Source organism: Hippocampus guttulatus, chromosome 3 (genome assembly GCF_054856545.1).
Source record: "Hippocampus guttulatus isolate MCC_2025c chromosome 3, RoL_Hgut_1.0, whole genome shotgun sequence".
NCBI lineage: Eukaryota > Metazoa > Chordata > Actinopteri > Syngnathiformes > Syngnathidae > Hippocampus > Hippocampus guttulatus.
The window spans coordinates 13153348-13166794 of record NC_141263.1 but is presented as its reverse complement, the minus strand read 5'-3'; the positions used below and the strand labels follow the sequence as shown (position 1 = coordinate 13166794).

Here is a 13447-nt window from a genome sequence, read left to right as displayed (position 1 = left end):
GTTTCTTGAGAAACGACGTCCAGCTAATTGCGGCACAAGCTAAGCTAGCTTGCGCCACACTGTGCAGCTCTCTCCTCTGCCTAACTAATCTTTAGCTCCTTGGTGACACATTAGCTACCCTTCTGACAAGTAGCACCTTCACTCAAGGCGGACGAGGAGTTGTCAAGCATGCTCACCAGGAGAGAGAACATGAGAAGATGCAGAAGTTAACGCGAATTGTTAATATGAAATGCAGTCAGGAAAGACCCAATTAAGTGCTTAGCGGTACAGCACACTTTTCACAGAAGTCGGGCGTAGAGCAAGCAGCTATGAACAGAAACTTAGTATTACAATTAATAAACAAATGAAAGTATCTATAAATAAAATGACATCTACTTTAGAAAACCGTAATACGCTTACGGCTGACGTCAGCCATGATGAGGAGCTCAAAGTTCAGTGTATTAAATTTACAATATTATCAAAGTTATTTGCTTTATTCTCACTATTTTGCACTATCGAGTAACGAGTACTGTTTTGAGATCGACACAATAATACGTCTCAAAACGACTTTCTCTTTTTAAACTCAATTTAGCTTTGTCACAACATGAATTAAGCTTGTAAGTCAAGGTGCCGTTGCATTTGTATTATTATAAGTAAAGCGTGAATGTTGAGATGTTCCGATTTCTGATGAAACATTTGTAGTTAGGTTATTTGCTCGTATGAGAAGATGCATTGTTCAGTTATTATTCAAATAACACGGTAGCTCTGCGGCAAGGCGATGCAATAGTATTCCAGAGGTTGGCTCTTTACTCGTTGGGATTTTGCGAGGGGAGATACTATCAGAGCTCAGGAAGTCAGTTGGCTAACGCCTTGTTGTTTACACTGAAAAGTCCATCCTGGGCCCCTGCGACTCACTGATTGTAGCTTTTAAAAATAAGTAAATAAATAAATAAATGCAAAGGTCAAGTCATTCAAGCAGTGGTCTGACTTTAAATACCAAAAGCCAGGTATGGGACAGTGAGAGCTGCTATAATTAAAAACGTCAGTATGACACTCCTTGGAATTCTTTGCAATTTGTCATCTTAATATATTTGTTAAATGGAGTAGAAAATCAATCCAAGATACAGTAGATGAACAGGGATTTAAAAAGATGGCAGGTCATCTGAGCCTTGTGCGCACATTATTCATTAAATGTACATTTTATTGTTGAACATCACACTTGCTTGTGCCAAGTTTTCTTTTTGCCCTTGTATTGTCATGCATTAAACCCATAGTCTGTCTCACGAAGCTAATCATGATGCATGCGCCGTCCCCGCAGCATGGTCCACAGTCACAGGAAATAGCTGACAGCAGGAATGCTCCCTCTCTCTTCTCATCTGTCTCTATAGGTCTCAGTCACACTTCTGGTTGGCTGGCTTCTTCATACAACAACTTCCTGTAAACATGACATGCGACTCAGTGCCCACCCATTTTTCATCTCTGATCTTGAAGGAGCTCCATCTGACCTCATTGTGCTGGAGAGCAATTGCTATGAGCCTTCTGCACAGGGTCACTTACTACTTTGGGAAATTGATGATTTTCATGAGTAATGGCCTCTTGTCTGAGGGCGAACATGCGGGCGGTGAAACTGCTTTTTTCCCCATCACTGCGAAGTGCATTCACGCGCAGCACACGTGTACCTGTGATCTGGTGGGATTTAGCCACATTGTATGCTCCGTTTTCATTTGTCTTGGCAAATAGTATCTGGCATCATAATGTCTTGAATTCAACTCAGCTGACACAATGTGTCAAATTGTCATTTTTGTTATTTAAACATTTTTAAACCACTTTGTATAGCTAGTTGAAAAAAAAAGGCAATTTATTTTGGCATTTAATGATGATTTACAATTTTGTCCACGAGTCGATTTTAAAATCGATGAAGATGCTGAACATGCATGTGTTTGTCCACTAGGTGAGTGGGCGGTTTGCAGGCAAGCATGACTGCCAACAAGACTCCAAAGGCTGTGCCTCATGCAGGAGGGGGTAAAGCTCCACAGGACCCCCCCGACAGGTTAGTGACCCCCCCAGGATTCTTCAACATGCTCTTACAGTCATGTCTCCTAATTTCCAAATAACTACTTCTTGGGATTCAATGAATATTTGTTTTTACTCCTGGGAAACAAGGGGCAACAACTGTCAATCATGAGGGATGTCACAATCACACTTTTTTGCACCCGAGTCCAAGTCCGAGTCAGCAGATTTTGAGGATCTGCTGATAACGAGTTTCGATCCAATATCTCAGTAATGGATTATCTAGAAAAAAAAGAGCGCATCCAAATTGACTTCATGTTTTTGAAACGTGGAAGGAAACCAGAGTAGCCAAAGAAAACCCTCACAAGCAAGAGGAGAACATGCAAACCCCACACAGGAAGGCTGGGGCCGGATTCTAACCCACGGCCTCTGCACTGTGAGGCGGACATGCTAACCAGTCTACCACCTGTGTCCTCTTCTGTGTTATTTTGTTGCTTTGTAACCCATAAAAATAGTAACATTTTAAAAATAACACATTTAAAACTTGATTTTGTACCCCTGATTCCAATCTGCTGAAATTGACGTGATTGGGCCTGATTTCCGATCATGTGATCGAGACATCCCTATCAACCATGTTTTTAAAAAAAAAAAGTGAAAATCTTTTGCAAGCACTCTATGTCTCTGGATCCTGGACGAGGGCCCCATCCAACTATTAACAGTAGCAAGCTGCAGCATGTTGTGAGCTGATGAGAGAAACAAGCTTAAGGAATGATACAGGATATCTTGCTTAGCTTGTCCGTCATCTGTTCCCTCTACACTCCGAAAATCATTCAAACTGAAAGATAAAGTTACAGCGGTGGCTGTGAAATGTAATATGTCAACAATCATACCAGCTTGAGTCCTGGCTGATTTTTGGTTTGCAAAAAAATGTGGTCCAACTGGAGCTTATAGTGAAAGCAGTGTTCTATCTTGTGGTTATTAAACATGCCAAGCCTGTAGTTGATGCTCATGCTTGAGGCTTTAATTCCTTCGTAGCCCATTTGTGTATCGTGCTGGAGCTGTGGATTTGAGTCTTGACCTGATGCGCAAGGCAATATTGTATTAACTGCAGAACTTTCTAACCTGTTAACCTCCCTATATGACCAATAACCCTTTCAGGCTGAACACAAATGTGTTCGGACTCAGGACGACATCCAATTCAATTGGAGTCCACATAGGCCTGCTGCGTACCGAACAACTGAATTGGACAGTTTTGGAAAAAAAACACACAAAAAAACCCCCAATGTAGTCGTTGACTCAACCGCACACCAGGCAACTAACCCATCAACACAAAACTAACCGCCCTCATCCGTGGAGAACGGTATTAACCCATCGCTCTTGGTTTTCAACATTTTGAGGAATTGCAAGCACCTGAACTCCGCATATACTACTGTATTATTTTTTTATTGAACCACATATACTACTCTTTCATTTTTTTTTTTAACCACAAACAACATGGAGCGATTGTCAAGCAAGAACCAGACGGGGATGACGTTAAGAAAAATAGCAGGAAAACCTGCAAAATAGTTGGAATGAAACTGCAATAGATTGAGTTATGGATGCAACCCCCCCGGCCGGCCCCCTAAAGTAAAAATCCCAGAGTCTAAACTTTAGTGGTGAATAAGTGAATAATCAACGTTTGAAAAGTCAGTGAGTCTTTGTGTCCGGTTACATCTTAAACATCCCCCATTAATATTTAGCTTCAAGTTCTCCGTTGCTTCCCATGGTATTCATGTGATTTGCTCATTTAGTTTGGAACGATTCCAAGGACCAAGTCCAATTTACTTCAGAATACCTTCTTTTATCCTCCCTTTGACTCGAATGCAACATGTCTTCTTTTGGATCTGATTGCTATCAATCTTCATCAAGCAAAATTGTTTTACGGAATTTGCATTCTCATGAGAATATAACATCAAGCGGAAGCCAATTTATAGATTACTTTACATTTGATTTGGTCTGACAAGACATTTTTAGAAATTCATTGTTTAAAGAAATATACATTAAGTTGACTTCATGCTAGCAGCAAGCAGGTTACAATACGTTCTGAAAGTCTTCCACCCCGCAGCATGAGGATCGAAACCAGGGAAGGGCAGACAGGTGTGAGGAGAGATTTGTCCCAACCTGCATTGTTGGATCGCATTGCCACAACTAAAAGCTTCCTCCTCCCACGTTGCTTGTTATTCGAACTAAAGCTGTGACATCAGATCTCGTAATGCTTCACTTTTGCAATACAAACCCAGCTTCCAAGTCATGATAACATTTATGAGTCGTACGGCGTGTGAGGTAAGACCGACGTCTACAGGGAAAGTTTGCCTCACTGAAGAAACATTGTGAGAAACTGACAGGTTCAGGCAGCATTGGGATAAGCATCTAGTATCACTTAACAGCAAGGATCGCTCCGCATTGGACAGGAAAGGATTCAGAAGACACTTACAGGTAAAACACAAAATGCATTTGATTAATCTTGACATAGTTTACTGTTTGCTGAGATATTGAGATCCGGATAGACCTATGCTTGCATTGTGATGCAGAGGTGATTCATTTTGGCTGGAATTTCATCAATCCTGCTGCGAGAATACTCAATCGTTTGCGGTGAATATTCAAAAAAATTGGCTAACAATTTTGGAAATGAATTGAAAATGCCAGACTCCTTTCACATGTGTTGTTGATTATCTCCTCGCATTTGTATGGACTGTCGTTATCAACATAACTAAACTTCAAAACTAATTTCCAAAACTTTTTGGGGACGTGCGTGTGGGCTGAGTTGAAAGTGATTCAATTTAGTTGCGGATGAAGACAACAGATGGAGTTTTCTAGGTCACTTTCCAAGACCCAAATCATGGGCAACATCCTTTGGGGGACCTGGCCTACGCACCTCTGAAAGCTGTGTCAACTTTTGTTCAAACAGGAGGGTATAGCTTGAGGGATGTTATGCAACCTACCAAAAATACAAATAAAAAAGTAGAAGCCACATTTGTGGGCTGAATTTGGGGAAACTTTGATATGGGCCAGCCTTCATATGCCAGTATGACATCATTGGCCTTCAAATGCAGCCCCCCCAAGTATTCTGTCCGTGGATTGTGACACATCTTGTGCAAAGATGGCAGGGAATGGCTTTTTCTCTCAGTTGTTTGGTAGTTGTCAACCACTTCACATAGTGTTTCAGTCTTTCCATCTGTCACTTGAATGTGGTGGATCATTGCACAGCCGAGATGCCAAGTCAGAGGTACGGACCTTGGTGTTGGAGAACGGTATTAAATTACCCACACTGCGTCGCACTCTGGCGAAATTCATAATAGCTCGCTCACAGGCACATTTTCAGACATCGGCAACTCAGAAAACATTGATGTTGTTTGTATATTGGCACTCGATAGATGGGAAGGCATTTCAGAGACGATTATTTTCATACAATCAAGCAAGTTTTTTTGTGATATTCACCCTCGAAGGAAATGAAAACTCAAAAGCACTCTCGTCTCAAAAACATTTTCTGTGTTGTTAACTGTTTCCTGAAGTAGAAGGAAAGAAGAGTCTATCTTGCCTAGCAAATGGCAAATGGTTGGCACTCTACTGAGTGTTGTCGTGAATAAATATTTGAATCCCCTAATTGCTTATTCATGATCTCTTTTTAGGTGCCAGTCTGCATCTCCTTGCCCTGCTCTGTCCGGTGACGAGGGTCCGAGCGAGCCACCTCTCCTTGGTGACGGGAAGAACTATCAGAAACAGAGCAAGTACCTCAGGACAGACGGACGTTTTTTGGTGCGTGCTGGCTGGAACAGCAAGACCACAAGCTTTGACAGTGGACCGCCCCTCACAAAGTCTAAGAGCATCAGCTGCCTAGACAACCGTCTCTCCATCTATAAGCCTCAGGCTAAAGAATATCCCGAAAGTCAAGACGACCAGGAGCAAAAAGAGAACCAAGGGGGTGCTCCTCCATCAAAGGGACTTAATGGTCGACCCCTGAGTTGGAGTACACTCTCACTTGGATCTCTTACTACCCAAGGTCACAAGCGCACACTTTCTATTAACAGGCCAGTAACGGGTGTTCTCCCCACCACAGTGCGCAAAAAGATCTCAGAATGGGAGTGCAGGAGAGTCTCTTTGCCTAGGATGAGCTTGTGTCTGGATAAAAGGCCAGGACGAGAGCGCATTGGAGGCAGTGAAGGCTGCCCGAGTTTGCTCTCTTCTCCCTGTAGCGAGAAGGCATTTGACTTTAAGGGGATTCGCAGGATGAGCACAGCGTTCTCAGAATGCTCCTACACAGAGACGGAGGAAGAGGAAGGAGCTTCCGACAAAGACGGCTTAGGTCGCTTCCAGAAACGGATAAGTAAGACTGAGTCATCTGGGGCATTTGTTCGCTCCCTGTCTGCTCGTAAGGAGACCTCGGCCGTCCTCAACAGGATACAAAAGATAGAACAAGCCCTGAAGGAGAATCCTAGCCCACCCCCTCCACGTTATCTGAGTAATTGCTATGCTTCAGACAAGACAAGACAAAAATCTTTTGTGATTGGCGAAGACTTTGACAGCACATGCGCCAGCAAGCGCAGTAGTATTTGCTCGATAACCACGGAACCAGATTCTCTTTTGGTGCCTGATAAGTTCGCAAAAAACAGGCAGAGGCTCAGTGTGACTTCAGTCAGGTCTATGAGCCCGGAACCAGCGAGCAAACAGACATCTGGTGGATCTCCCATCAACCCTCTACCTAAACCCAAGCGAACTTTTGAGTACGAGGCCAAACGTGAGCAGAAGGGCACATTGCCAGTGAATGGACTACCTCCAGACTGTGAGTCTCCCCCTCCCCTGCCCTCGACCCCTGCACCTAGCACCACACGGCCAGGGAAGTTGGTGGGCAGCAACTCCAGCCCATCACAAGACAGGTGAGATGAGGATCTTTGAGCAGTTCCTTTCCTACTCAATCATGTACTTTTTTTTTTTTTTAAACAACCCTATAAACAACATTCGTAGATATGTTTCTAAATACAAATGTAGCATTAAGTTACAGCATTTTCACCATTTTGGACATGGCTGAAACAAGTGATTCATGCAATTTCAATGTGCAGTTAGCTGGCTAGCTAATGATACCGACACCTATTCCAGTCATTAGAGACTTCACATGTAGTTATGTATAGGTGTAAGAAAGCTGTGAGATGAAGTAGCATCTTTTTTTTTCAGGTCATACAAAATTTATTTGATTGACAGTTGAATGGGGCGTAGTTTCAGACGCCCACATCATCCGAGCGCGGAGGGAAAAAAAACGTGTGATCTTTAAACAGTTTTGAAGGATTTTATTTATTTCAGATTTTTTTTAATTATCCACATTTGACAAGGTTGTTAGCACTCTTCTCTGTGGCATGTCAAATTTTGAAGACATTTTCAGATTACGAGAATTTTATGCAAATACTCTGCCACGCAACCAGTATCTTTCAGCTGTTTAGATCTTATCTTTAATACTGGTGGTTTCATTTGCAATTTGCATATTTACATGGCTCTTTCACTACTATTTACAAATTGCACTTATTCTCACTTGAACTGCATTGAAATTGCAGACATTTTTCAGCTTAATCGAAACAAGCAGCACAGCTTACCCAGTAAGTCCAGTACCTATGAAATCCAAGACTGGACTTTTGCAACTTTCCTTTATTTTTAACTTCACCTCTCAAGATCGAATCCAATATGTTGAGAGGGTGGGGCATTTCCACAGTGCCCCTAATGTGAAATATCATTCATCCTTTGGACTGTGTTTAACATTCCTGTGGTTTCAGCAATTTCAGACCAAACTTAAAAGGCACGAGCTTTCAGCAGTGCCATAATATAGATCCAAGCACTCATGCACCAAAAACATATCCCATGGCGTATGTGCGCACCAATGTGCAACAAATACTCAGAAAAACAAGCAAACATCCCCATGACACTACTTAGGGATTTCGTCTGGCAACTTTTTTTTTTTTCATATTTCTGTTAGCATTTGCTGATTCGGGCTTTTTGAGGAATTTGCTGAGTTTGTCACTATTAAAAATTGAGCCTTTGGATGCCTTCTGCTGAGATGACTTTATTAACTTTTTCTATTTGCATGTATCTGTACTCCAGTCGGCCTAATTTTTTAAATTTCTTATCCTTTAGAGAGCCCTGTGAATCGGCGGATGCTACGAGAACGAGCCCGCTGTCGTCACACCCCTCTTCACCCGCAGAGAATGGCACGTTAACCACAGAGAGGCAGAGTCAACCCAGTTCCAAAAGCACTTTAGAGGAGAATGCGTATGAGGACATAATAGGTAAGCATACTTGAAGGAGGGAAAGCTTCCATTTCCTACTTACGACACTTTTGGATGAAAAGTATGGAAAGTAAATGATACCTGTTTTTAAACTGACAGTCGTTGCATATTGTGTTGAAAACTGAACAAAGCCAGAGTTGATTGCAGGGTGTGGATGAGGCACACGTGGAAGATGAACGTTAATGTGCTAACCCTTGTCAGGTTTGTCACTGCTCTTGCATCTGTCCTGTGTAGAGGCGTGATGTACATTGCAACTGTGTCAGCCTGGAAGTGATCTGTGAAGCCTTCTGAGACCTTGTGAGATAAACAGTTAACACATTTTTGGCTCCTGGACAGAACGTTTGCCTTTTTTTTCTTCTTTTTTTTTAACAGTTTACATTTGAAAACCAAGTCTACAGCTGAATAACACTTTGTAATCAATAATCTTGATTTTCCTTTGGCCCATGAAAACAGAAATAAAGTTGAAGGTGATAGGACATGGATGTTGAGTATTTTACTGTAAATTGCACTGAGTCATTACTTGTGAGATCATCTGTACATGAAATGCTGGACACGTTGAAGCCAAATTCCTTTCCACAAGCAAATGCCCCCAGGCCTTCTGCCCATTCCCATTGTCAGCTCCCATGGGCATACTTAATGTGCTGGAAGTGAGTGGCGGTGTGAGTAAAGCTTGGCTTGGAATAGCATAGATACTATGTCTCAAACTGTAATGTGAGAAAAATGCCTGAATGATAAATTCTTAATAAAATCCAAATATTGGGGCATGTTTTGACATGCAAGTTGTGTCGCGTGATCATATTATTTATTCCAGTTGTTTTCGAATGACTGGCCCGTCCTGTGTTCATTATCAGTTCACTGAGACTGAGGATGTGTTGTTGTCTTCCCGAGAGCAGAAGAATGAAATACCAGCAAAGGTCTCATTGTTTGCCAGGTTACGTAGAGGTTACCCACATACTGTACATAAAATGAAAAATAGTCATTTTCTGCCCTCTCGAACGCTATAGGCATACATTGCAATCACACCCTGCTCAACTGTCAAATTGTCAGTCAAATACTATCTCTATAACACAGACTTAAATTTCACACCATCTTCCCAATTCTGCCTTTCTCTTTGTGGCGTGCGCGCACTTGCAGCCGGCAATGGCAGCCGGCACTCTTAAGTGGCCCCACCAGCCCAAAGTTCTGGTCCACACGCCCGGCTGTCAAATGAGGCTTTTTAAAATGTTGTGCCTTACTTCTACTTCCGCCTCACTCACAGCATTAGAGTGCCTCGATCCAGCAGACTAGCCGAAGGGACAGCAATGCCTTTTCTGGGCGTAGGCATAGCTAGTCGGTTGCTTATTACAATCGCACCGGACAACTGCTGGTCTTTGCTTACTTTTAATTAGAATTGAAGTCAGTTGTGTTTCTACTGTGGCTGTGTTGCATCACTGAGATAAAGGGTCCAGACAAGTGTAACGTATTAATGATGTGTCAATGAGGGAATCGTTGAAGCAGAGGATGAATCATACTCTTTAAAACACTGATGCTATGATTCAGCCGTCTGTGTTGTTGATTTTGGTGACATTTGTCTAATGTGTAACCGTCATTGACATAGTTTCCTGCTTAGACTCATGTAAAGACATCTGGCCAAAGGTTTTTGCATACATAGTATCGGGTTGCATTAGCATTATTTAGCTTGTAACCTTGTCGAAAACTTGTCTATTGCTCAATGTGGTTTGTCTTATGAGATTGGAGGCGGAATGACTTCAGGAAAGATAAACTAAATTGTGTGCATACTACTTCCAAATGTACTTTTTTTGTCATGCACAATCAGGGTTCTATACTGTAGTGTGTGTGTCCATTTCATAGTGCAAGCGGATACAGACATAGTTTGTTCAGTGCCTCACCTTGGCCTGGAGATTTCATTGTGTACACAGAGATGTTCAATCACAGAGTGGAGTCGAGGTGTATCCACCCTCTGCATTATGCCGTGAAAGAGAGGAGTAAATAGTACCCTGCAGTACATTAGCTGCTTCAGAGACGTGTAATTTTCCCAGCAGGCTCCTATTACAGCGCTGCTTCATTGAAATGGACTTGCTGCACAGCATGGGGCCATCCATGCAAGTCTTTCTCATTCTGCTCAACTCTAATGAAACGCACAATGTCACTCAGGAAAGGAATTTTTCTTGTCTCTGCCCTACCCCTTAAAGTTTAAAAATTAACCTTAAAATAACAAAACAAAGTTCGGGCGTCAGGTTCATGGAATACACACTCCACATACACTCATGCTATTATACATACATTGCAAGGTTCGATGCTTGCAGTGTATCGACCGCTTTGCCTTTGATGTAATGCGAATGCTTTCTCTGACTCTGAACTGACGTACATGCACAAAAAAAAAAAAAACAATAGCTGCTGATGTGTTGATGGGTGACGTTGTATTGAAAATCATTCATATCACATACATATCACGATATGTTGAAGCATCCCAAATTGTATCTAGAAAAGATGGGATTTCCATGTGGGCCAAGAAAAATGTCACACGCAACTTAGAGCAAGCCATTGTCGTCTTTGCAGGTCAGGCGAATGATTATTAAGTCCCATTCGTTGATTTGACTCCCTGACTTTCTCACAGTTGTCAGAGGCTGCCAAAAGCCTTTTCTCAGTGTAGCTATCTGAGTTGACCTGGACTCATAACAAATGTTCCCTTTATTTAAGTTGGCCCTCAGTCAGGCTGCATTTCTCTATAATGTGCATATTCTTTCCATTTCTACTATAATTTACTTGCTGAGACCTAAGTAAGAAAGTGCATGAGCACACATGAACTTTTAGTACAGTGTCATGTTTGACATGTTAGTCCCAAAAAGTGCCCTCTACTTTATGGTCACTTGAGGTTATACAGACGGAAGCTGGCATTTTCCCTGCTTTTTTTCACGGCTTGGGAATCGATGAGTGTTGACGTCAACCTGCGAATTTGTGAGGTTCTGATACACCGTAATATCAGAGGCTTAACAGTGGTGTAATGTAGCAAGCCGTGACCAGGGCATGGATTCAACACCTAAGACTCATTTGTTCAAGGCCCTTTGTGTTGAAAGGAATTGTCAACATACAACTCGTTGATGGAGCAAACCTCCATTGGCTGTGTCGATTCTTTTTGAAAGGCACAGGCAAAATCCACACTCCACTGTTATCATTTGAAGCACCAATTTATTGTGATTGCGGAGTGCAAGTAGCCAAAGATAGATACTGTAGATTTACTGTCGATAGATGAATGGGTGGATGGATAGCTAGATTTGTCTCTTCTGACTTGCTGATAGTTGATATACATGCAATTTCAGCTCCAATTTTGACATCAACCTTACGAGAAAGATCTCGCCGCCAACTGTTTCTTGTTACCAGATTGGCATCGGAAGGTAAACACCGCGTTGTCGATGTTTTCGTCTGAAAAGAGCTGCCTAGCCAAAGCCAAAATCAGCACATTGAGAGCATTGAGAATTAATCCAAACAATAAAAGTTGCGGATCGGTAAGATAAACAATGACTTTTAGAGAGCCAGATATGAACGTTACAATCCTAACAATGCTGTGAGGTGAAATGAAAATTGCAATTGTCCTTGTTTACATCAGTGGTACAGCCCTTCGTTTGGCTACAATAGCAACATTGTATGGGATAGAAGCTCGTTTAAATTTTTTTAATATTCTGATTGCTGGACCTGATCTGATTTACAATCTCACAGGAACGGAAATTACTTATCACAAAGGTTTTATCACACAAAGAAATCTTTACGAAGATGAGCCTCCTCTTCCTCACTGGAGCAGACGGTTTGCATGCCTGGACAGTGACTCATCAGCTTCGGTTCGGCTCACTGGGTTCTGTGGGGCCCAATGCCAACAACAACTGTTTTGAAGAAACAAACTCCAGCTGGGAATGACCTTTGACTTACCTTCCTTGACTCCTTGCCTTACACACAAACTTGAGTAAGATCTGAAGTTCCGGACACCCAGCTGCCCCTTTTGACCACACAGTCTGTGCTGTTTTATGGACTTCATCCCATTGTAATTTTTTTGTAATTTAAGATATACTGAATCTAACATCATGTCCACAGAGAAGGAGAACCCATACGAGGATGTTGACTTGAAGCGGAGGAGCGTGAGTCGCAAAACTTGTCATTTGGAGAGCAGCAGATCATGGACTGCTATGGACCGGATGCAAAACTCTCCACCTCAGGTAAACCAAAGGCTTTATGGAGTTGACACTCTTCAGATTACATGCGATTTTAAGACAGAGTGACTCGACTTAGGAGCTGTCATTTGGCCGATTTTTGTGCTTTGACATGACTTTGAATACCAGTGCTGTATGGTGGCAGTGAACTCATCTCAACTTGCTTCACATTAAGCAGCAGTTTGGTAGTCTATTCAACAATTATTCTAAAGAGAGGCTTCAAGCTGTTAACTGCCACTCACAAACGAGAGTTATTGTCAAACTAAACACACAAAAAAAAGCAACTTAAGTGTTTTGTATTCAACACCCCCAAACTACTTTGCCTTAAGAATGCCCCTGCTTTTTTATGCTCGCACAGCATGGACGGGCTAATGAAAAGCATCACTAGTTGCGGTGTTATAACCCTTTTGTATTTGAGCAACACAAACTGTGGTGCAACTCACAGGCATTAATTATTTATCGTATGTTTAAAAAAAAAACACAAATGTTGCAGCTCCTGAGAGTAGTGGTGAATCTGATTCGTATTTTGTCTGTACTGTATTACTATTATGCTGCATCCTGGTGGCCCGGTGGTGCAACACATGTAGACAGACATTATCACAATACTCACAGCATTAATTATTTATCGTATGTTTAAAAAAAAAAACACGAATGTTGCAGCTCCTGACAATAGTGGTGAATCTGACTCGTATTTTGTCTGTATTACTATTATGCTGCATCCCGGTGGCCCGGTGGAACACCAGATGGAGCAGCACCATGAATTGAATGGAAGCATTCAGTCATGATGCCCATTACATTCCGACATAAATTTTTAATTATGTTATTACTCCATGTTTGTACAATATTATACAGTGCTATTTTAAAAACACATTTCAAAAACTGTAGTTGTTTTTGGGGGGTACACTGGAACAGACAGATGGGGTTTCCATTCATTTCAATTGCAAAATA

General features: G+C 41.9%; 1 protein-coding gene across 2 annotated transcripts in view; it reads left to right on the top strand.

Moving 5' to 3' along the window:
- dennd2b (DENN domain containing 2B) overlaps positions 1-13447 on the top strand; it is a 50966-nt gene that overhangs the window by 14520 nt on the left and 22999 nt on the right. For both annotated transcript variants that reach the window (XM_086106864.1, XM_086106863.1), the window contains exons 2-5: positions 1931-2029; positions 5658-6902; positions 8146-8297; positions 12384-12505. In XM_086106864.1, the coding sequence (XP_085962990.1) occupies positions 1956-2029; positions 5658-6902; positions 8146-8297; positions 12384-12505 (1593 nt within the window). In that variant the 5' untranslated portion in view covers positions 1931-1955. The remainder of the gene's footprint in view (positions 1-1930; positions 2030-5657; positions 6903-8145; positions 8298-12383; positions 12506-13447) is intronic.